The following is a 24,663-nucleotide window of genomic DNA, read 5'->3' as shown; positions in this document are numbered from 1 at the left end:
TCACAGACCCACACGAAAGAGGGGGTTGTGATTTGGCTTTTTGTTTCTGCACCCCGTAAAGATTCTATTTCTGCCAGATAATCTGGATGAAGACCAGGGAGAAGTAGGAACAAAGGGGATCTGGAAAGTTCATACTTTGCTGAGGGTTGCACTCTCTGGCAAGGGCTTATTTGAACCTACGCTGGTGGGCATTCTGCGGATTCTTTCAAGAGTTCTCCCCGTGCCCCCGCCTCCCTTACATGCAAATGCGCTGTTTCTGGGTGCATGCACGCACACACACTGATTCTCTCTCCCTCCCTCCCATGCACACATCTCCAGGGTTCTCCAACTTGCAGATTTTTTTTTTTTTAGTACCGGTGAAGCACTCTCTTCCTACTCTTGCATGCAAAGCTCCTAACTCAGCCTTTGTAAATCTGGAAGGTCTCCTCGAACAGCATTCAGCTGTGAGGGATAGAGATTTGTTAGTGGAATCGAGCATATTTTCATACGTTCATGATGCTTGCTTGTGTAGTTTGATGAATCTCTCTGTTGTATTCATCTTTTTGTAACTGGTTTGTAGGTGTTCTTCCTATTTTTCTAGATTCCAATATTTTGTCAGTTATATCACCTCTCTTAATTTGCGTATGGAATCTTTTTTATCATATCTAAGTTTCAAATATTCATGTAAAGTTACCATTTGTTTCTCCCCTTTGCTCCTTTTTTGAATTGGTAATATTTTAATTAGCATTTAACTTTATATTTTAAAAATCATATTTGGTGTGACAGAGTTAAACTAATCAAAATCTTTTACTAATTCTTAAGGATCTGATAACTCTAAACGTTGGAATAGTGTTACTCTTATGTTTTGAACAAAAAGGGAAATATGCTTAAAGTGACAATTTAGGTATGTCATAGTCATATTTAAACCAGTCTTAGTGCTTTTCTAGATTTATTAAAAAGTTTACTAACTAGAAGAAAGTGGCAAAATGCCAGCCTTTTTATAATCTAATGGTAAAGCTCAAGCAAAGAATACAAAACTCAAAGGAGCAGTGGAAAGAACTAACTTTTATTCTCCCTGGGTCATTTAATCCTCATAATTTTGCAAAGTAAGTATCGTTATCTCCATTTCACAGGTGAACTCACTGAAGCTCAAAATGATTAAGTGACTGGGCCAAGAAATTTAGTTTTAAAGGTGAAATTTGAGCCCAGGATTCTTTGGTTCTAAGCCTGGGTAATTACCATGATATCTTTTTGAACATCCATTGTTTGAACATCCATTTCAAGTATCCAACCCTGAAAAAATGTGCAATGTTATACAATACTTCCCAAGGTGGAGATATATGTAGAAGTGCTCAGCAGAATATTTAGCCCTTGATCATTACTGTTTGTATTGACTTTAGGAAAAAAGAACACAGATAATAACCAAATACTTTCAGCCTTTTAAGAAGTCTTGTCTTGCTTCTAAACACTTAGAATATCTTTGACAGTGATATTCTGCTTAGGTTTTTTTTTCTTGTTTTGAATGACAGGCCAAGTTTCTTGTGTAGTTTGATTGAGAGGTGTCAAGTGGGAATAAAAAAAAAAAAAGGCATAGGAAAATATCATCCCTGGGAAGCCAGTACTCCCACCAGAAATTTCTTTGAGCACTTGCAGATTCCATCCTGATAATATGAATTTCTACTATGTTAGTCCTGTATGATATTTTTAGAAAATAGGACATTAAGATGATTCAAAGAGTCTAAAGAATTTAGAACTCTAACTTAGCTTACTGATAGTCTAGAATGGTTTTAAGGGAAATTTAACAATATCGGTATTCATGAGTTCATAAGAATATATCTTAGACTTAAAGAGTTCCTGAATGGTTTACAAAAGGTGTACTCTTTACAAGAAATAAGTATTTTGAATTCACAGTCAGTCCAGTGAAGCCAGATTATGCTAAGGCTGTTTTGTGTTTACTACTTAACATTAAAGATGTGGGTGTGTGAGAACAGTTGGCTGTAAATGGCACCTAATGATAGGAATGCCTGCTGGTGGCACATAAACAGCTACAGGCATAAGATAAAACATCTCAGCCCTCCTGAGGATCCTTGCATCATCTAACTTCTCCACAAATAGCGTTTATATCTTTGGAAATGTATGAAGTTTCATTTGCCAAAATGAATGTCTCAGTGTTCAAGAGTCAGATAATGGCAGCCCCAGGACATCATTTTAGGCTGGAATAGTGTGTATTTATACATACAGTCATTGGACAGAGAGCAAGGCCGTTGGAAGTTTTGAAACAATCACTGTTTAAGGTTCATGGAAAGTTCACTAAATCATTTTGCAAGATTGAAAGAAAGTGAAAGTGCTAGTCGTGTCTGACACTTTGTGACTCCACGGACTGTGGCCTGCCAGGCTCCTCTGTCCATGGGATTCTCCAGGCAAGAATAGTGGAGTGATTGTCATTCCCTTCTCCAGGGGATCTTCCTAACTCAGGGATCAAACCTGGGTCTCTCCCACATTGCAGGCAGGTTCTTTCCCATCTGAGCCTTGGAGTTCATAAATGTTTTATCTATCCAACTCACCAGTTCTTCAATGAATTGAACACAGATTCAAGGAGGCAAAAAGGGATCTAACTATAGTGTTAGTTTTATTAATGGTTAAACTGGATTTAAGTCCATGGCTGGGTTTTCTGTCTCCTTTTGGGAGCATAAACTGCAGGATGCTGATTTATTTACCAAGGAGCGGGCAGAAAAACTGAAACCCCACAGCAACACACCAGGGTGGGCATGGGCAGAGGCATGAGACAGTATAAGCTTGAATATAGGTTTCTATGCTTCCATAAGAGCAGATGTACCCTGCACTCTACCTCCTCCTATATTTCCATGAACATCAACCTCTCATCACCTCTCACTGAGAAAAAGTTCACACATGGACAGCCACATGGCCATGTATACACATACCACTGTGCCATGCTGAGCAGGAAAAACCACTGTCTCGGATAAGCTGCAGGCATGGGAATTCTATTTTAATTAATGGAATTGATACTTTCCGTGTAAATACTTTCAGCTTTACTGCAGAAGCGTGTCACACTGAAAATCAGTTGATCCTAAACATCCTAGGGCTAAGGAACAACTTTGCCAGCAATGGCAGAAGCAATAATAACAAAAAACAAAGACTGTATCTCTTAATCTATATTACGTTTATTATGGAAAGTGAAAAAAAGCAACAAAATCATATTTGACATTTTTTTAAGGATAAAACTAAGTCATCAGTTGAATTTCATTCATTCATCCATTCAAAACTCAAATCCAAAATGAGGGTGGATGTGCAGGTAATTTCAAAATCTTGATCTATCCTCATGTAAATCATAACACTCCATCTTTTTTCCTAGGTAATGAAATTTTACTGATAGGTCAATTTACAGAGGATGGGGACTTTCTTTAAGCAATTTAATGACCTTTGTCTATAGGCACCATGAAAAGACATAACTTTAGATTCATAAATGGAATTTCACTTTATTACTGTTTCTCCAGTGATTTAACATCATACTACACTTTTGGTCTTTCTCCACTGAGTACACACATAAATGATTCTTATATTGACATCTATAATTTTTCTGGTTGGCACTTAATACATGACTTCCAGAATAATTACATAAATTTATCTTTTAAGCAACAGTAAATATTGACATCAAGATTTCATGTATGCTTTTATAACATCTATTTTTGGTAGTTAAAAAACACAGCTAGGTGTAGTTGTAATTGTGTTTTTATGGTGTTTATCCTTTTTTAATCTAAGATATAAAGATGGCACATTCAGTCTTTAAAATATGAGTACCTATGAAATGGTATAATTGACTTTCTACTGAGAAGTGGTTATATTTGTACTTTGCCACACAGAAGTTTCTGTTGATGGCAATTCTTGCATTTCTTTTCATAACTTCAACCTAATATCCAGCCAACATAATTATTAGTGTCAAAATATCAGGATCAAATCGTATTAGGTTTAAGGACCAGATCAGACTTTTCAATGTCTAATAGAGTACCTCCTTTTTGAAGAAATGAGAGAAACTAAAACAACATCGATTCACTGACTGGCATTGTGATAAATTGACTACTCTTGTCCAGTATTGACATTTGCTGGCTAATGACTCTAATCTTGTTATCTAGTCCACACAGTGTCACCAATTGTCAATAACAGTCATTTATTTGAGTCCATTTTAAGGAAATCCCAATTGCTAACATCCTGTTATTCTACCAGTATCATTTGTAACTTTTAAAAATAAGATCTTTACTCTTTGACTTTTCTTTGGTGTTGCTAAACATTGTTTTGCCGATCTCAAGAGAAGAATGCCTGCAAGCATGTTTCATGTAGAGTGATCATATCTCTTTTGAAATCTCGGGATACAGCTCTACAATGTAGAGCTTTTCTGAGCCTGTGCAAATAAACACGCCACTAAACACACAAAACGAGTCTATGGAGCATAATAGGTTTTCCCCAGTGTTTGCCATTTCCAGACATGAAATTAGGTACTTAAAGAACAGCACTAAACCTTTGAAGCTGCTCACGTACCTGTCTGTGTCTCAAGTAAAAGATCACCTAGATTTTCGGGACTCAGTGGGGCTGGGCTTTCCTAAGCGCCAAATGTGCTGCGAGGGAGTGACACCATTAAATAAGGAGCATCTAATCTGCTATCAATCCGTGTGAAACTGAACAGTCACGAAAAGATGCAACTTTCAATTAGTTGTTTTAATTTGTGATTGATTTAAATGTACCAGGATGAATAAAATGCATTTATGTGTGCATATATAGGTGGGTAAGCTATTTACAGTTATGTATACATTTTTATGTGTAGAAAATGAAAATACACATTGATGAGCCCTTTTGAGGCTTTTGAACGACTGTTGCTTCTTCCTGCTTTCCACTGCTTTGAGAATTTAGATAATTCATACAAGGTATGTACACAATCACACCCATAGTATGTACATCCTAATCACACAACACAGAGAAGATGTGTGAGGAATGTAAATCAACCCAGTGGTCAAAGAATTGACCTTACCTGTGACTAATGGCATGGGGAATTAGCCCTGGCATATTTGGTAATAGGCCAATCTACTGATGACTGCATTCAGCCTTTGTGATAATTATGTTATCTACTCTGGGAGATGATTAAAAGAAGAAAACAACAGCCCTTTCTGACCTTCAAAAGCGAAAGGACAAATTCTGTCACCTAACACACATGCACACTTTTGTTGGTTTTATTCACTTTCGGCCATGTGCCTACCTGATGACAGAACTTGGCCTTGAAATGGGATGCAGCGTGTTTTTTTTTTTTTTTCCTACACATAAAAATAGAAAACCAACTGCTCACAGACTGTACATACTTACAAAATATACTGATGTACCACAACCAGCTACAGGGTAATGCACAATATAGTGTTTACATGTTAGTAAAGCAGAGATAAATACATTTAGAAGTTTAGTAATTGTTAGTATATTTCCTTCTTGGGTTTTCAGGCCCTGATGACCTTTCTCAAATACCTGGGAAAGGTATTTCCAGATGCCCTTGAAAACAAGACTTAGTCTCTCCAACCCTCTAGGGAATGGGGAGTGTGAGAATAATACTGTAATCTCCCAAGTTACCAACATCAGAAATGATGGAAAACATTTTACAAAATAATTTACTCAAAGATGTGGTTAAATAAATGCTAAGAAGTCTAAATGGGTAAGCCCCTTCTGCTCATTTCATAGTTTGCTCTATACATAACACAAAAACAATAGGAACCATAAAAAAATGTTTAACTTCTCTAAAGTTTTGCTTAAAAATAATTTAATTTTTAAAGGAACAAAGAGTAATGCTAGCAGCAAGGTCAAAAAGCAAGCTATCTTTTTCACTCCAAAATAAGCGGATGGCCTCCCATATCTTAAAAGATCGAGAAAGAAGTTAGTGTTTCTTCCCCACTCAGTTTTCTCTAACACACTTAAATCTTTAGGGTATTTGTTATCACAACTATCATCATGCTGGTTGATCATCAGTACCTTTTTCTAAAGTGTAAAATGCTGCTGCTGCTGCTAAGTCACTTGAGTCGGAAATATGTGATCTTTATTCCAGCCAGTTGATTTCGAGCTTGAACCCAAAAGAATACTTGGTGAAGAATTAGTATTTAGAAACGCCCATCTACAACATCATATTCTGTAAGGCATTATGTCCGGCCGCTTTTGATATGAGTATTCACGTTTTAGCTTCCTCATTTGAGAACCCATTTTTTTCATAGCTAAATCTGGTCATCTTCCAGGCAAAATTAACTGAATTGATTTCTTATAGGCTAGTGTCCAGGGAGAGTAATTACTATACATTTAACCTTCCATTTCAACCACGTTTCTGGTTGAAGCCGTCTTGAATTTTAAGCTAGCAAGACTCTTGGTGATTCCTTTGGTCTTGACTCATGTTAAAACACAGCTGTTAACCATATGATCTAGTGTTCACTAGTGCTGTACCTCTTTATGGAGCTCCTACAGAAGTTTTTCCAGCAAGAAAGCAGAAATTATGCCTTTGCTTATTTTATCCCGTGGGTTATGCTCAGTCTTCATAGAGCAAACCATAAATATATAATGGTGTGCCCATAATAGATGCACTTGGTGGTATAACTGCCTCTTTTTGGCACTTTATTGCTTGACTTTAATTTCGTTATCAACAGTCTTTATTCTCAGGATGAATAGCTGAGATATCTGGGTCTTAGAAAAACACACCAAACTTGGGAATAACACCTTGTTGCACCATTCTGGCCTTCACGGTCATTTCACCAAGGCTTGCCATTATTTAAATGTCCTTTTGATTATCACCTTGATTTACCTAACAGCCAACAGTAATTTTTCAGGGTTTTTTTGTTTTGTTTTGTTTATTTCTATCTACACATATATACCAATGTACTGGATTTACTTTGAGAGAGGTTATTTGGTTGTGGCAAGTGAGTAGTTTAGCTGGTGAATGTTCACAGTTAAAAGTAGCTGTAATGAACTCTGGTAGATGTCACTGATTTGTGAGACAGAATTTTTCCACTTCAGACCATCTTCATTTATGTCCTTGGTCATTGCAAATCGAGTTTATTTCTGTAGCCAAGGAGAATTCATTTTTTTCCAACAGTAGGGTAAAGTTCATGGAAATCTGTTTCAGTCTTTACAAGACTAATTTTTCCCCTTTTGCCAAAAATAATGTCTAAAATTCTGTAGATATGCTTCAGCCCATGTAGCTATACAATGACATTCATAAATTACTCAGCTGGCTTCAGAATTTCATTAAGAAGGATAAAGTCACAAAGTTGGACAGGAGATCTGGCACGTCACCTGGTATTTGCCAGGTGGCAGCAGCTGACCCACCTTTGGCGATTCAACCCAAAGGGCCACACATAGAACCAAGAACATTGCTAACAGAAAAGAAAATGCTCAGATGGGCATATAAAATAGCAAGCACTGAGGCAGAGGAGGGCAAGACTTCTGATTCACTGTGTAGACAGAACAGGGATACAGACAAGATGGCCAGTTTATTTATCCAAGATACTGCTGAGTTCACTGCATTCTTATCACAAAGGGAAGTTCATAGGCTCCGTTTCTCAAATACCGCTTAGGACAAAGCTGGAGAGAGTAAACAGCGTCATCTCCATGGCAGCATTGTAGATGATTAGTAAATCAGACACGCAGAGGCCTACACAAGGCTACAAGTGACATTTGTGATATTCAGTAAAAACACACACACATACATACATATATATATATATATATGCAAACCTTATCCTAACGTATTGTTTTCCTTTATACTGATTCTTAAAAAGTAGACAAGGGCTGTGGTAAATTATGTGGCACTAGAAATGGACAAATTGTTAAACACTTGCACAATATGTAGGAGGAAGAAAAGACAGTTTCTCACATTTTGGAAGCAAAACAGTAACAAACAGGATAAAACAGAGGCCAAACAATTTACATTAACAGCCTACTCATATAGGTCCTCTGTAAACAAATCTTAAAGTCACATCATAGTCTAGTCTTCATGTGGTATATACAGATATTTCCCAAATGATAGGAAATCCCAGAGATGAGAGGAAGACTATCAGAATAAGCTAGAACAATAAAAACCTTAATACTCTTAGATACAACCCAAAGCAGTTTCCCTCTTCTTCTTTCTTAAGATGACAAGCTCTTATTAAGAATTTGGTTCCAAAATTCAACCTCTAGGGTATATGGTACACATGCATATTCAGTCCAGTTTATTCCAGTTATGATATTTAACCTATAACACGGAGAACACTGATATCCAAAATAATAAATATTAGACCATTCTAAAGATTAAAGATCATCAGAAATCAAATTATATTCAATATAGCTGACTTGTCAAGGTAGGAAAACACAGTAATCTTTTTTTTATAAATATTTAATTTTGGATGCAAACAAAAAAGGCTTCTGGTCCACTGTGACCTAACAAAAGGTTTAACATGTGCTACTGACCCAAAACACAAAGCTTAATTAGGATTTCAGTGTATGTAAAGTAGCTGGTCTGTGGCATCCAGGGTAATACTCCAGAAAGACATAATTAGAAAAACACTGAAGGCAAATAGATACATAACAGTTGAAGTGGTCACATTTTTTTCTTGTAGTCATAAAATAGAAAAATTGGTATTTAAATTAAAAGTTTTCACTGGGTACACATCTTCACATGTTAAACATACGGATGGCCTAAGTCATCTCTTTTTCGCTGCTGGTTTAAAAAATATCTTATACTGATTTACTTAATAAAGTATTTCCTCCATTTATTTCAACAACTAAAATACATTTAAAAGGACCAAAAGATAACTAAAAGAAATAAGGACAAAAACAGCTTTGAACACTGTGTGTGTCATGCAGGTAACGAATCGCAGAGCAAGTTCGAAGAGTCTGCCATGTAAATTGTTTTGCAACTTCATCTGTTGAGTGAACCGAAGGAATCACAAACGATGTCTTGAATGTGTATGCGTCATAGATCCAACTGAAAGAGTGTTTTCAAAACACGGCTTTATCCTGAGACTCTTTGGGGGATCATAATGCAGAAACACTGTTTTGAATTGGCTCCTGTCTTATCTAAAATCTATTTGATGAGCTATTTCTGTGACAGTTTTTTCCAGGACTTTTCCTTCCATAAGATTCAGTAAGTGAGAAGAAAGCTTTTGTAACATTTTGTGACAATCTTTACAGTGTGGTAAAGATCGAAAGTAAAAAACTGAAGATTAAGAAGTAAAGGTTAGTTTTAGTCCCCAGAAAAACCAAAGTGACTCTAGCACACATTAAGTTTTAATTTATTGAATTTTATTAATTTGCTTCTAATGTGTGGCAACAACAATGTCTATAACTCTCTTTGGCCTCTGTTTCCTTTCACTATTTATAAATCACATGGTTACTCCAATCTCATGAAAACTAATGTTATTACCAGATGCTAAATTCTTCCTTTTTTCCCATTTTAATGCAGGGACAGCCTGTTCTAGCCAGTTCAGAGCAGAGGGTGACCTGGGCCCACCCATCTGGAGTGGGTGCTGTTGACAGCTGCCACTGTGTACAGAGGGTGTTCTCTATGTGTACACAGCACGTGTGAGGGAGACAGCCAGTGAGTGAGACAGGAGGGAGGTTAAACTCTGGCAAAGGCATCTCCTACAGAAGTGACATGAACACCGAAGCCAATGGGTATTTAAGGCCCAAAGAGTTTTAGACTCAATTCATTAATAATAATTTTGGCTGCTAATTTTTTCTACTTAGATAGCCTTCTTAGTAGAGACCAACTGGTAAGAAACAAACATGTGCTTTATTTAAAAAATTCACTGTAAGTTTCAATCCTAACAACTGTAATTGCCATTCTCTGGCTCTGACTCTGAGAATGGCTCTGTGGTCTGCTTATGTACGCTTCATAGACAGTCCAATTACTTTGAAAGAAATGGATGACTATTGACTAATTTATGTCTGATGTAGCTTGTGGTGTTAAAGTTGAGGTATAATATCCTCCTGCAATATGTTCAGAATCTGCAAAAGAGAATCCAAATTAAAAAAAAAAATAGAAACTTTGCATTTACTACATAAATGGCATTTATAAATCTCTGGAGAGATAGCACACAGCTGGACAATTCTTTCCTGGCTCATCAAGGCAGTGAGTTTAGAGGAAAGAGCCAATGCCCCTTCATCACTAACAGTGATTCTCTAAATGCAAGGCAGAAACCAACAACCTCCAGGGCTCACTCCCCTCTTCCCCTCTAGCCCCACTCAAGCCACTGTGGTCACCCCAGCCAGTGCCCTGCACAACACCCATGGGCCCCGAGGACACGCTTCCATTATGGAGACGGGTGAGGGCTCAGCTCAAACAGGTGCCTATGTTCTCAAGGACTGCTGCTGCTGCTGCTAAGTGGCTTCAGTCGTGTCCGACTCTGTGCGACCCCATAGACGGCAGCCCACCAGGCTTCCCCGTCCCTGGGTTTCTCCAGGCAAGAACACTGGAGTGGGTTGCCACTTCCTTTTCCAATGCACGAAAGTGAAAAGGGAAAGTGGACTAAGCTCACCCAAAGTTCAAATGATGTTTTAGTAAAGGCAGTTTCTTTTAATGGGTTGGAAGGATGAGATATGATGGTATTTCTCTTAAAATTAATAGGCTTGAAGAGATTACCTTTTTACCAAAGATTAGTCTTACGCAATTAGATATCAGTCTGCATACAAAAGCAGCAAGGGAGCTCATTTCTATTTGACTACATTTTCTATTAGAAGCTACCAAACCAAATCAAAGCAAAAATACAAACTGCATCCTGTTTACAGGAGCCACAGTTAAACCTGCTGTTTTGTTACTCAGGAGACTTTCTTTTTTTCAACACAAGAAAAGGAGTGTTTGGTAATTGGCTATTTATAATTCCTTACCAGAACCTTAACATTCTCAGCAGAATGTTATTGGAGACAGCTGAACAACATAAAATTCAGTATTATCAATAATATGATAATTCTCTTCAAGAATTCAGTCACATGTATTTCTTCTTGGGCAAGGAAATATGAATTTAATCTAAGCACAGAGATGACTCTTGCCCTTAGTGCAGGAAAATGTATATACATAAATTCATGTTTTATGTGGGCAGTATTCAAATGGTTTGCTAACTTTTTTCCTAATATAACTTTCTTACATTTATTAACAGGTATAACAAGGTTTATAAAAAGGGTTATATGCAGATGTTTACAAATATTATTTCATATTTGGCATTTTATGCATGTAAGTACTTTTATTTATATCCTCTAGCCGAGGAATGAGTCAAATTTGTTTCCATTGTTTTTCCATGATATTTCTCATCACCTACTTAAATTTTGTGTGGTATCAGCATTCTTATTGCAATGGGCTACAAAGTATAACTGGTTTTTGCTAACAGTGTCTTTGCTACTTTTAATATAAAGCAGGGGTTTTAATGGAAATACCATAGTGTGATAAATCGAGGCAGTAATATAAAATGACACATGTGTAATGAGCATGTTATTCTAAAAACATCATATTAAAAAAAACAGTGTTATTTCCTCTTAATTAAGGTTGTAAACCTTCAGTGAAGCTTACTTCTTCACTTCCTTTCAAATTGAAACAATATTTTTTATTTATGGAGCCCCAAGCAAAGGACCCCGCCATTGTTAGTAGCAATTTCTGTGAGTTAATGCTTTCTCTTCCTGGCCCCTCAGAAGAAAAATGAAGTAAGCTCTGACATAGACCGATGGACACCTCTGAAGCCCGTAGCAGTATCCAAGGGCTTCTGGACACGTTCCTTTTCAGTCCAGCACAGAAGAAGGAGCAGGACGAATGCAGCAGCTGGGGCGTCGAAAGTTCTGCAGCATGGACTGGAAAACGCCGTGCTGCCTGCCTTTGAGCTTTTTATTAGAAGAAGTATCTGAGGAGATGGACCTCCGGCTCTGGCCGCTTTGAGCTTTGATTAACTTCTCGTGTTCTCTGATTTGTCTTTGTAAATGGTTCTGTATGGCAATGCCCAGGGACTCCGGGTCCAGGGAAGCGCCATACACCTCCCAGGTCATGCCCTGCTCGTCCCACACCACGTCCCGGACACGCTTGGACTGTTTTAACTGGAGCTTGGACTCGGCACTCAGCTGCTTCTTCTTCTCTCCTGGAGTGAGTCCCACCTGGGCGGCGGCAGCCGTCACGTTTAACTTCTGCTCCTTGAGGAACTCGCTGACTCGGCTGGCTCGGCGGGGGCTGGCTTTGACGGAGCGAGAAGGGGTCCTTTTGCCAGAGCCAGGACTAGAGTCCCCAATGGCATCCGACGGCAGGCTTAGGCTGGCAGCTGTCTTGGTCTGTCTGGTTTCTTCCCCGGTGCCCTCCTGGCTCCTTCTAACTGGGGAGGGTGTAGGGCTGGGACCTGATGCCACGCCTCCACTTTCTTGAGATTTAGGATTGAGCAGTAGGCTTTTGGCTTCTGCCCTTGCCCTCACCTCCAGGATATCGATGCAAGGAGATTCTTGTTCTTTCATTATCTGAGGAGACGCAAGCTTTTTCTCTCTTGCATCCCTTTGATTTGTGAGATCCAAGCTCCTGGACTGGTCGGCTTTGCTGGCAGGGCCACAGGAGTCGGAGAGTTTGCAGTCGGGGTCTGGTTTGTGGCCACTGGTGGTTGCCACTGCAAACTCAGATGGCTTCGTTTCACATTTCCCTAATCCATGACCTGTTTCAACTTGACGTCGTGCGCTAAGAGAAATCTGGTCACTGGGGCCAGCTTTCAGGGAGTTAGAACTAGTACCCGAAAGCTGTCTAAAGGAAAGCTCTTGCCCCGCTAGGGTCATTCCCGCTGATTTCCCGTCTTCTTTACACGTCTCCTGAGCATCACGGGATGACGTGTTCATGGCTGAGGTTTTAAGGACCTCCCCCGGTAGGCTCCCTGATTTACTTTCTCCTTGGAAAGCTGCAGAAACAGCTGTAGCTGTCTGGATGTGTACCGCTGGCATGAGGTCACGGCACTGACCAGCCTCCCGGGGGGCTAGGGTGTTCTCAGAGAGCTCCAATGTGTGGTTCGCACTGCCGTGGCAAATGACACGCAGCTGTTCTTGTTCGAACCGCTCTGGAGCAGGGGTTTCCTTTAAGAATGCAGCGAGGATGCTGGGGCTGGTGGATGCCGATCTGCTCTCGACACTCGCCACTGCCTGCACCTCGGCATCTTGCTGAGCCCTGGGCGGGGTTTTCTTGATCTCATTTTCAGCTTGGCTGGTCATTGTACTTGCTTCTTTAAATCTTGACACTTGAGGCTGTGCTGCCAGCGGCACCTTCTCTGGATCTGGAGGAAACATCGATCCGTTGCTAGGGAGGTGGGATGGTTGAGGAATCACCGAAGTCATGGCCTGGGTGTCTGAGGTGGCGGCAGAGGGCGGTTTGTTCCCTGAACATCCATCTTCTCCTGTTGGAGAGCCACAGGACCTTGTCTGGGAAGTGCAGACAGCTTGCTGCCTTTCTGCGTCGGGTCCACCTACAGTAGCGCAAGTAGGACTGGACGCCCTGGCTGCGGTATCTTCAGTTTGCACCATTCCCTGCACTGTTTCTTGAGAAGGAAAATCACAGGGCACTTGATCTTTGCCACAGATGACCCCCACTGGACAACTTGACTTCTCAGGTTGCCCTCCATCTGCAGTTCTCTGTGATTTCACCAGGGCATCTTCAGGCCCTGCTTGGGGGCTGGCATTGGGCTGGTTACCTGGAACAACCGGGTGGATGTGTTGACTGGCTGGCATTGTAAATGCTGCACATTTTAGATCCTTGCCTGCTGCAGAACACAGGGCTGGTGCTGTGGGCTCTCTGCCCCCTGACAGCTGAGTATTGCCAGGAGAGTTGACTGTGGGAGATGCTTTCCCCACCTCACTGACAATGTCAGGAGAGGGCATGGCTGGCTGCGAGGGCACATGCTCACCGGCCTGCATCAGGGCCTTGGCAGCTGTTCTGGGGCTGAGATCTGGCTCTGCAGGAGTGCTGGAAAGGCCATTGGTGTTCTCACACAGGACTTCTGGTCGAGGCTGGGGTGAGGCAGCCTGCACCTCTCCCAGGCCCTCTTCTTCTCCAGAAGCTGCAATCAGGGATGTTTTGGCTGATCTCAGAGGGTCAGGTACAGTCCCCATGGAATCTCTCTCCAGGAAAAACCTTGGAGCTCGCACCTGGACAGCGCTTCTATACGGAAGCAGCCGAAGCTCAAAGTGAAGATGCAATCAGGGGTGATTCCTCTGAAGGACCAATCTGTGAATCAAGGAAACAGTACCATTAATACAGTACAGTACCTGGGGGTTGAAACTATACCAATTTGTCACTTGTATAGGGTTTCACAAGCACAGGAAATCTTTTCTTTCCATAACTGTTGATATAAATGCAGATCTTGGGAAGAAAGATTATGGAAAAATTATTTTAATTAGACAAGGATTATCTTGATATGTTAGTTTCTGCTTCATCCCATTGCTGTCTAGAAAATAGGCTTTTAACATATTAATACTTACATATGCACTTGATAACTACTTCAAGTCATTGGTGTAATCTGATTTACCAGATATCAGAAAATCCTATAAAGCAACTGTAATCAAATGAATAAGTATTAAAATAAGAAATAAGCCCAAACAGATATGTAGACTAGATTATCTTGAAATAGATCCAGATATAAAATGAGGATTTAATATATGACAAAAGAGGCATTTCAATCTAGTGACAAAAGGATGGATTATTTACTATAAGGGGCTGGAAAACTCTTTAGTCATCTGAAAGAAAAGAAAGCTCCCTCTTATACCAATTCCAAAACTAAATCTTAGATAGACTTAGAGAGATTAAAGCTTAAAATATAAATATTTAAATAAAAAATTCTGTTCAGAAAATATAGGCTCATAAATATATCTAGGAGCAAGGTAGATAGGTTTCTTTGGCCAGGCAGAAAATATACCCAGAATTATGAGAGAAAACATCAGCACAGATGGCTAAAAAAAATGACAAAACTTTTGCATGGCAAAAGATGATACAAACAGATACAATAGGTTTAAAAAAGCGTTTACAACCCTAGAGGACAGGTAAAAATATCTGAAATATAGTAGAAGTTCTTAAAAACTTATAAGGAGACAAAATAATCCATTGGAAAAATGGATATGGAAGCACAGTTTATAAGGTAGGAAATCCAGTAGCCAACAACCTGATGAAAAGATGGATCAAATTCATTTGTAATCAAAGAAATGCAAATACACAATGAGATTTTACTCTGTACCAACTGCACTTGCAAAAACTTTTAAAAAATGTTGTAACACCATGGCCTGGGAAGACCTTGTGAAAGGAAATATTTCTATTAGTTGTACGTGCAAATGTGTATTGTTGCAGCTTTCTTAGGAAAGTAGTTTAGCTTGTAAAACTAAAAATACACATGTCCTTCACTCAGTGAACCTATCAATAGAAATAAAATACCAGCATATGTAGATAAATATACAAGTATGTTTATTAAAAAAGCTTTCCCTGGTAGCTCAGATGGTAAAGAATCCACCTGCAATGGAGGAGACCCAGGTTCAATCCCTGGGTTGGGAAGATCCCCTGGAGAAGGAAATGGCAACCCACTCTAGTATTCTTGCCTGTAAAATTCTGTGGATAGAGGAGACTGGTGGGCCACAGCCCATGAGATCACAGAGTTGGACACCACTCAGTGACTAACACATGCATACATGTTTATTGAAGAACTATTTGTAGAGGCAAAAAACTCAAACTGGTCTCCTTAAATAGGTGGAGAGGCAGAATAAATCATGATATAGCTCTACAGTAGGGCATTATACAACCATTAAAATAGCTAATGAGGCTATAACTTTTCACTTGGGAGAAATTTCACCAAGGTATGGTTGAATGAGAAAAGCAAGGTACATAAAAGAATATATATTTTCATTTCTGTAAAACAGTGACCTAAAACTCTACATACATATGTGTTATGTGTAGGTTTGTGTATAATTATATAAATTCCGAAAATATACATAATGAGACATATTAGGTGGCAAATGGAGTTTTGTGACTTAGAAATAGGGAAAAAGAGATGCAGGTATCCAAAAGTGGGAAAATTTTGGATGTTAACAAGTATATCTGAGTCTTTAAAAGTATATATGAAAATTCATGCATGTGTGTTTATGCATAAACATTTTTTTAGAAAGAATAACCTGACTATGTGATGAAGACAAAGCAATAGTTCAGAAATTAGCAGATGACTGTTTTAATATTACTTCCATCACTCAGAGGTTCTATGACCTCATGGGAATCTCTTAATCTTTCTGCACCCCAAATTAACTCATTGGCAAAATGAATTATATGATTTCTAAGGGCTCTTCCAGCTCCAAAGTTCAAAGATCCTACTTTTTGCTGTGATATAGATAATAAATCAAACATCACAATCATAACTCCAGCTTTAGGGTCAAAGTAAGGCAAAGGTCAATCTGGTTGGGCCCAGATTTTGAAAATAAATACTTTTGTATTTTCGTTCAATGGTATTTGATTGCTCAATCATATGATATTTAACAATAAATCCAATTTATCTTCTTTCCCAAAGAGCTCTTCCTTCTAATTTCATTATTCATATTGATGGGTTAAATATTTTCCCATCCTTGGTCTTGACTGGTTTCTGCTCATTCAAATCACTTCCCCAGGTTTATGTTCCATTTCTTCCTTTCTAGAATTTTCTGTTGCAGTCACTTTTTGTGCCCCAAGCTTATTTTCCCTCTGCCTCTTTGGCATCTGTCTTTATTATACCTTTAGTACTACTCTCTGACCTCATCTTCAAAAAGCATACTTGTTCTTCAAAACCCCACTTAAACCCCATCCTTTCTGAAGGCTCCTAAGGCTTTTTAAGTCATAAAATCTCTCTTTTCAAAATTCTACAGCTATGGCCATCTGTGTTCTTTGTATTGTGCTTTTCATGTACTGTTTTGGTGCTGTTGTTGCTTGTATAAATGTCTCATTTCTCCAGAAGTCCTTCAAGTCCCAGGAGGGAAGGGGACGATCTTACTGATTCTTTTCTGTCTATTCCTCAGGACACGGTACAGAGCCTTGTGCACAAAAAGGTGTTAATTGATCCCATTTCTCTCCAAAATGGCCATTATTAAGCCCTGCCAAACTTCAAAATAATCAGCAAATTTAAACCATGACATGAAATAGTAATGAAAACAGTATTTAAAAGAGTGCTATTTTTTGGAAATAAAATAGTTGTATCTTATTTATGAGACTTCACATAATTAAAAACAAGTCCATTGGCCACCTCCTATAAAAAGTTGGAAGGTCAGAACATCTGGTTGGGGGATATCCCTTGTTACATGGCTGGAGCCAAGAAGCCTGGCTTGCCAGAGAGGACTGTAAAATATGAACACCTCAGCGTCCAGCAACTGAAGGCTGGAAGACTTAGAAAAGATGAGGAACTTCACTGAAATCTCAGAAGTCACCAAGTTGATCCCCCTTTCCCACAGAGAGCTGATTATACTAGTTTATATTTAAAAGAACATTTTCTTTTTGTGTGCTTTGTTAGCAGCAGTTAACTTATCCCCAGATTGCTTGGTTAACACATGTAATCTGAAATCTCTTGATTCATGAGTAGATAGGAAACCAACACTACTTGAAACACATTTGCTATTGTAATTGTCACTGCACCTCCATGAGCCCTGGACAGACTGCTTAACCTCAAGAAACAATTCTCCTCCCTTTGCTCCTTTCCTCTCCAACTAAATAGCAGAAATCCACAGTCTCTAATAGGTTACACAAATAGGTTATTTAAAAAAATGTAATTACTTGGTGGTTTAGAGTAAGGAGTAAGTCTTTAAAATCAGTAGGATTCCACTGTGATAAGATTTAATAACCTTTAAAAATGAGGCTATTGAATGAGGTGGCCCACAGACTGAATACATTCCTTCTGCAGGTCTGTCTGTGTGTTTCTTGCGCAACTTTCCCTTCCGTTTCCTTTCTCTTCCCCTCTCTCCTTTCCCTTTTTCTCTTCCCTCTGTCTACTGAAGAGATCATTCATAAAAATCCATATTTCTCTCTTCTGTTTCTCCACCTTCCCACCTCAGAAGACATGCATTTCCAGATACCAACACAACATGGTGATGTGAAGCTCAGTCTTTCTGGAGCGCAGGGGCATTCCAGACTCCACACAACCCTTTCTCACCTAGACTGCTTCACTCCTTTGCATAATTTACCCTGGCTCCTATGGACGGGTAAGTTTGAGAGCTTTGTGTTAAGAGCACTGACACAGTAGACTTCCCAACCTAATTTTCAGTCTTCTGAGGACAGGCGGGCATTGTGTTTAAGAACATGAACCCTGGGGCCAGGCCCCCTGGCTTCCACCACATATCAGTTCCACCATATAGCTCTAGCTTTGTGTGCTTGGACAAATAATTTAACATCTCAGGGCCCCAGTGTAATCCACAAATTGAGGCTAGTAATAATAATACAGCCTCACTGAGCTGTTGTGAGGAATAGATTTAGCTCTTAAAACAAGTAATGTCTTGGCTCATGTTAAGCACCAAAGAAGTGTTAGCCTCTTTAAAAAACCTCATATTTATGCTTTGATCTGGGGATTCCCAGGTGGCACTAGTGGTTATGAACCCATCTGCCAATGCAGGAGACATAAGAGACACGGGTTCGGGAAGATGCCCTGGAGGAGGGCATGGCAACCCACTCCAATATTCTTGCCTGGAGAATCCCATGGAAAGAGGAGCCTGGCGTTCTACAGTCCACTGGGTCACATAGAGTTGGACACAATGGACACGACTAAGTACGCATGCAGACTTTGATCTATGTTAAAGAGAAATTTATTCTGACACTTGTTAAAATGATAAGGAAGACTTCATTTAGGCTATTGCAATAGGGGTAAAGCCCATGCAGGAGGAAAGAAAGACTGTGTTCAACTCCAAATACACAAAAATGTGTAGGGATTTATAACCGAGTAGGTTTGTGTGTGAATGGGGGTGGGGTGGGGGTGGGTCAGTGGATGGAAAATTATTAAGAAGAGACATCAAGGGTAGGGGGACTGTTGCTAAAGGCAACAATCTTAAAATTCAGCATTAAAAAAACTAAGATCATGGAATCTGGTTCCATTACTTCATGGAAAATAGGTGGGGAAACAATGGAAACAGTGACAGACTTTATTTTCTTGGGCTCCAAAATCAATGTGGACAGTAACTGCAGCCATGAAATTAAAAGACACTTGCTCCTTGGAAGAGAAGCTATGACAGACCTAGACAGCATATAAAAAAGCAGAGACATCACTTTGGTCCATATAGTCAAAGCTGTGGTTTTTCCAGTAGTCATGTATGGATGTGAAAGATGAATCATAAAAAAAGCTGATCAGTCCTGAGTGTTCATTGGAAGGGCTGATGTTGAAGCTGAAACTCCAATACTTTGGCCACCTGATGCAAAGAGCTGACTCATTTGAAAAGACCCTGATGCTGGGAAAGATTGAAGGCAGGAGAAGAAGGGGACGACAGAGGATGAGATGGTTGGATGGCATCACTGACTCAATGGACATGAGTTTGAGTAAGCTCCAGGAGTTGGTGATGGACAGGGAGGCCTGGTGTGCTGCAGTCCATGGGGTCTCAAAGAGTCAGACACGACTGAGCAACTGAACTGAACTGAAAGAAAGCTGAGCGCTGAAGAATTGATACTTTTGAACTGTAGTGCTGGCAAAGACTCTTGAGTGTCCCTTGGATAGCAAGGAAATAAAACTAGTCCATCCTAAAGGAAATCAACTCTGAATACTCATTGGAAGGACTGATGCTGGAGCTGAAGCTCCAATACTTTGGCCACCTGATGCACAGAGATGACTCACTGGAAAAGACCCTGATGCTGGGAAAGACTGAGTGTAGGAGGTAAAGGAGGTGACAGAGGATGAGATGGTTGGATGGCATCACCGACTCAATGGACATGAGTCTGAATGAACTTCCAGGAGACAGTGAAGAACAGGGAAGCCTGGCTTGCTGCAGTTCATAGGGTCCGCAAAGAGTCGGACATGACTTTGCAACTGAACAACAACAAATTGAGAACGACCAAGACTGAGATCTAATTAAGAAATGGGCTCACAGGAGCCCAACTTGAGGCTAGTAAAGGAAGGAGTCCTTATCATCTCATCTCATTAACAGCAGCAAATAAGAATTTTCTTACAAGACTCTCTGGGGCATTATGACTTCTTTCTGAATTGGGCATGAATTCCACAGAAGCTGATGGTATCATTAAATCAGTTTGTTTTTAAGTCTGTTGGAGAACTGGACTTTTGACAGCAGGTCCCTTCGGCGCTTTTGCCGTTAAAATTGTGAACAAAGACTTAAACTTGTTCCAGCAATGCAGCAAGCCTGCAGGGTAAACACTACTGACTTTTTTACAGGGAAGGTAACTGAGGCCCAGAGACTGACTCAAGGCCAATCTAATTCCTGTTATAATTGAATTCTTATGAACGGTAATGCCTGGGCCCCATCTATGCTGCTTCCTTATTATCTCTAATTCTGGAAAGAAAATGTAAAAAAAGAGGGAAAAAAAAGTATCTTCAGAGGAGAGGGAAGTTTCTTTCTGTAAGTGGTTTGCAACTTAGCAGCAGCTTGGACGGTAGTGACTACAATGGCATTCCTCAGTGGTCACTTTATGAAAAGCTCAACTTGTTGAAAGCCGACACTGCCACTGCTCATTCTGAAAATAGTGGGTTCCACTACTCAGCCGTGCTGCCTATTTTCATAACAGACACCCACGCTTAATAAGATGGGCAGCAGGAAATTGCAGCCCTTTGTGACTTGCTCCAAAGCTGCTCTGGTGGGAAGAGCATTAGAGGCAAACAAGAATGGGGAGAGGCTTGGCAGTCCTGGGCCAGCAAGATGCCAAGATGCTGCAGATCACGGTGACAATCCTGTGGCAGCAATGACCTTTGCCCACTTAATGACATCTGTACTGCTCGAACAAGGGCTCCAGGATGTCATCAGAACTCTTTAGTGACATTAGGAAAGTGTTACAGGGACCCTGGTGTCCCTGTTTACACTCATCTGACAGCAGCCATCAGATGGGTAATCACAAAGACCCTTGGAGAACAGTAGGGTGAGAGATAAGAGACTGCTAATCCTCAAAAAAAGGATAAAGAAAAAAATATCATCTGGTTTCCTATTCAATCTGATTTTATTTGCTCCCTTTACTTGGAACCTTTGCCTAGATCATTTGCATTCTGAACCCAGCAGATCCTGCCAGTGCACAGCTTTAAGGGGAGGTGATTCAGTCCCAGGAAAACACCCACAGGCTAGGAAAAGCAGTTGCTGCTTCTTTCTTTAAAAAATCATACCCTCACACTAATAGCTGCCTCAAATGCACTCTTCAAAGATATCAGCTGAAAAACTGGTTCTTCCCTTCGAACTGCATCTAAAGTCAATCAGAAGGCTCAAGAGACAGGCAGTCTCTGCTTTGTGCCAACAACAGTGTCCCAGACTTTTGGTTATAATGGTTATTTTAATAAAGGCACATGAGAAACAGGCTGCATCCCTTCCCCATTCGGCTTTTCTTTTGTTCCACAGTTTTTCAGAAAAACAAATGCATGGTTTGTGATCTCATTGAATCCCATGGTAAGCAGGGCTGGACAAAAACAAAGATGTAAAAATGAGCTTTGAAAAGCATGAAGACCACAAATATATCCTTCCTTTTTGTCAAATATGATTTGAAAAGATGACTTCTAAGTTCACAACTGATTAGAAGCACACAGTACAGCAAGCACTCCCTTACTGTTCTCTGTATTCCAAACATTGTTCTTTATGTGAATTTGTTTGACTCAGAACAACTCCAGGTGGATGGTCCTACTCTGAGTTCCATGTTGCAGAACTGGAAGCTGAGGCAAGGTCATGCAAGCAAACAGTAAGAGACAACAGATTTAAATCCAGACCATATGGCTCCAGAGTCCAAGTTGTTAACCAATTTTACACAGGAGAGAGATGGGCATTTCTTCTAGAGGCAAGCTCAATGACCTGGGCAAGAAAGAAGCGTAGTCAGACAATGAAAGAAACAAGAGAAAACTCAAAAAACATAGCCTTGAAACCATTTACCAGCTCAGGCTAATAGAGGTAGACCAAATTCCTGCTCTTCATAATGATTTATCCAACTTGAATGCATTAAGGGTCACGGAGTTTTCTGAGAAGCTGATGAAAACTATGTACTCTTTCTAGAAACACATATGTGCGCACACACATACACGTATGTAGATTATTTTAGGAAATTCATGTCTAGAAAACTTTCTAAGACTGCACCTTAATATCCTTTTGTCTGAGGCCTTGGAAAAACGTCACAAGATGGAATTTATCTGCCTCAGAGTTGTTACAGAGCTTAAATAAGTTAAACACTCTGCTGGTTCTTGGAAAAAGATACACAATCAGGAACTATTATCATTTAAAAATATTATTTTGGAGTCATTTACCTAAGAAGGTAGAAACCATGCAATCGATTTCTAGAAAGCCATCTTAAACGTCCCAATACTTAAAATTTAAGTTTACAATATGTTCTCCCAAACCCCTGACCAAACACCATCATTTGAAGAGGAACGTTTTAGCTAACTTGAAAATAAACACAATAGTGAGCTCTATTCTTTTTAGATCATGTAGGAAATGTGACCTTTTCAGGTTTTTTCTCATGAAAGTCAAGACTCAAGCTTTAGTAACCTTCAAAAATTAACCCCTCAGTAGCTCCACTGTCCTACCTGTGGAGATAACTATCTAAAGTTACCTAAGATAATTTCTATAAACATCCAAGATACCTAAGTATCTAAGGTATCTAAATATCAAAGTTGCTGTTTCAAAAACGTCTTAAAATATTTAAACTTGAACTATTCTAGGGAAGAATGATTAAATATTTGTTTTGCCTTTTTTTTAACCTTTTCCTAATCAAGGTGTCTCTTATCATTTACTAGGCTTCCTTTATAGATATTTGAATCTGAATGTTTTCTCTCAAAACAGCTTTGAAGGTCTTCAGTTGCAAGCTTGTCTTAATTGGAAAGAGAAGGCAACAGGATCTCAGAGCTAAAAGGTAGATGAACAACAAGCTGTTGAAATAAACCCAGCAGTCAGTATTTGCAACTTTTTTTTTTTGTATTTGCATTTTAAACTGTTGTGTTAGACAGGATCAAAGCTGCCCCGCAGCCCAATTTTCTCCAAGATCCATTAGCGCCACGGAGCTTACAAACCAGAATTCTCGTTTGTTTCGTTTGACCTTGCAGGCGTGTTGCCACCCTTCCCCCACCCACACAGGTGCGGCTCCTTAAAACCTGGCCTCTGGCTCCACCCACTTCCCTTCTGGCCACGTGCCTCCACACGCGTGGCAGCCCTAGAGGGGGCTGCTGAGCGGAGACCGCAGCTAGCAGCCAGCGGTAGGAAAGCTTACTGGTGATTTTGGCCACTTAGTTCAAGTCACACTGGGGCCTTTAATCGGACGATGAAAAGTGTCTGATGGCAGGATTTGTGGTGACCGGACACAGATGTGAAAAGAGAGCTCTTCCCCAACCGTCAGTCAGGGCTCTTCTTAAAGCCAGTGGATTTGAGGTTCTTGCTTACCTGGGAAAGAATTCCGAGAGGAATTTACAGGTAGGAAGTGGATTTATTTATCCGCCCACACACAGGCGGAGTGTGGGCCACTTCAGAAGGGGAGAGAATGCGAGAGTGTGCGAGAGTGCAAGAGAAAGAAAGGGACAGAGAGAGAGAGACAGAGAAAGACAGAAATTCAAAATATAGCGTGGTTAGTTTTCATGGGCTGAGTAATTTCATAGGCTAAGAAGTGGGAGGACTGTACTAATTATTTTGGGGGAGGGGCAGGGATTTCTAGGAACTGGGCCACCGCCCACTTCTTGGCCTTTTCTCTTCCGCCTCAAAACTGTCATGGCGCTGGTGGGTATGTCATTTACATGCTAATATATTACAATGAGCCTGTCATGAAACTCAGCGTTTACTGCAAGTCGAATCTTGGACCTAGTTGGTTCTAACCTGTCTTTGTCATGTCCCTATGGCCATGTCATTCTTTCAAAGGTCATGCCCTGCTCCCTTTCCTCTTGTTTCATCCTCTCCTAGAGAACAAGGTGGGGAGGAGTGAGAAAGCCAAGTGAGGAAGATGATGGATCCTTCGCGGCACAGACCTTCTGCTGTTGACCTGCATGTCTGGGAGAGTCTGGGATACTCTGCTCTTTGTTTTTTCCTTCAAATGGTTAGTCTTTCTTTATTTTTGGCTGCACTGCACTGCAAGGTCTTAGTTCCCTGACCAGCGACCAAACCTGTGCCCCCTTCAGTGGAAGCACAGAGCCCTAAGGACAGGACTTAAAGAGAATTCCCATGGGTGTTCCGCTTTTGAGTAGTTTTCTTGTTGGGAGAAGGCAATGGCACCCCACTCCAGTACTCCTGCCTGGAAAATCCCATGGACAGAGGAACCTGGTAGGCTGCAGTCCATGGGGTCGCTAAGAGTCAGACACAACTGAGAGACTTCACTTTCACTTTTCACTTTCCTGCATTTGAGAAGGAAATGGCAACCCACTCCAGTGTTCTTGCCTGGAGAATCCCAGGGACGGAGGAGCCTGGTGGGCTGCCATCTATGGGGTCGCACAGAGTCGGACACGACTGAAGCGACTTAGCAGCATCAGCAGCAGCAGTTTCCTTGTTGAGGTCAGAATCTGCTTTGGGTGAGGTCTGAGTTGT

General features: G+C 40.3%; 1 protein-coding gene across 1 annotated transcript in view; it reads right to left on the bottom strand.

Moving 5' to 3' along the window:
- Positions 1-3,141: 3,141 nt before the first annotated feature.
- GPRIN3 (GPRIN family member 3) overlaps positions 3,142-24,663 on the bottom strand; it is a 73,769-nt gene continuing 52,247 nt past the window's right edge. The window contains exon 2 of the mRNA XM_012179685.5: positions 3,142-14,218. Coding sequence (XP_012035075.2) covers positions 11,761-14,103 — 2,343 coding nt within the window. The 5' untranslated portion in view covers positions 14,104-14,218 and the 3' untranslated portion in view covers positions 3,142-11,760. The remainder of the gene's footprint in view (positions 14,219-24,663) is intronic.

The sequence above is a fragment of the Ovis aries genome, chromosome 6 (assembly GCF_016772045.2).
Source record: "Ovis aries strain OAR_USU_Benz2616 breed Rambouillet chromosome 6, ARS-UI_Ramb_v3.0, whole genome shotgun sequence".
In the NCBI taxonomy this organism is placed as follows: Eukaryota; Metazoa; Chordata; class Mammalia; order Artiodactyla; family Bovidae; genus Ovis; species Ovis aries.
This window is presented reverse-complemented; position numbering and strand designations above follow the sequence as displayed.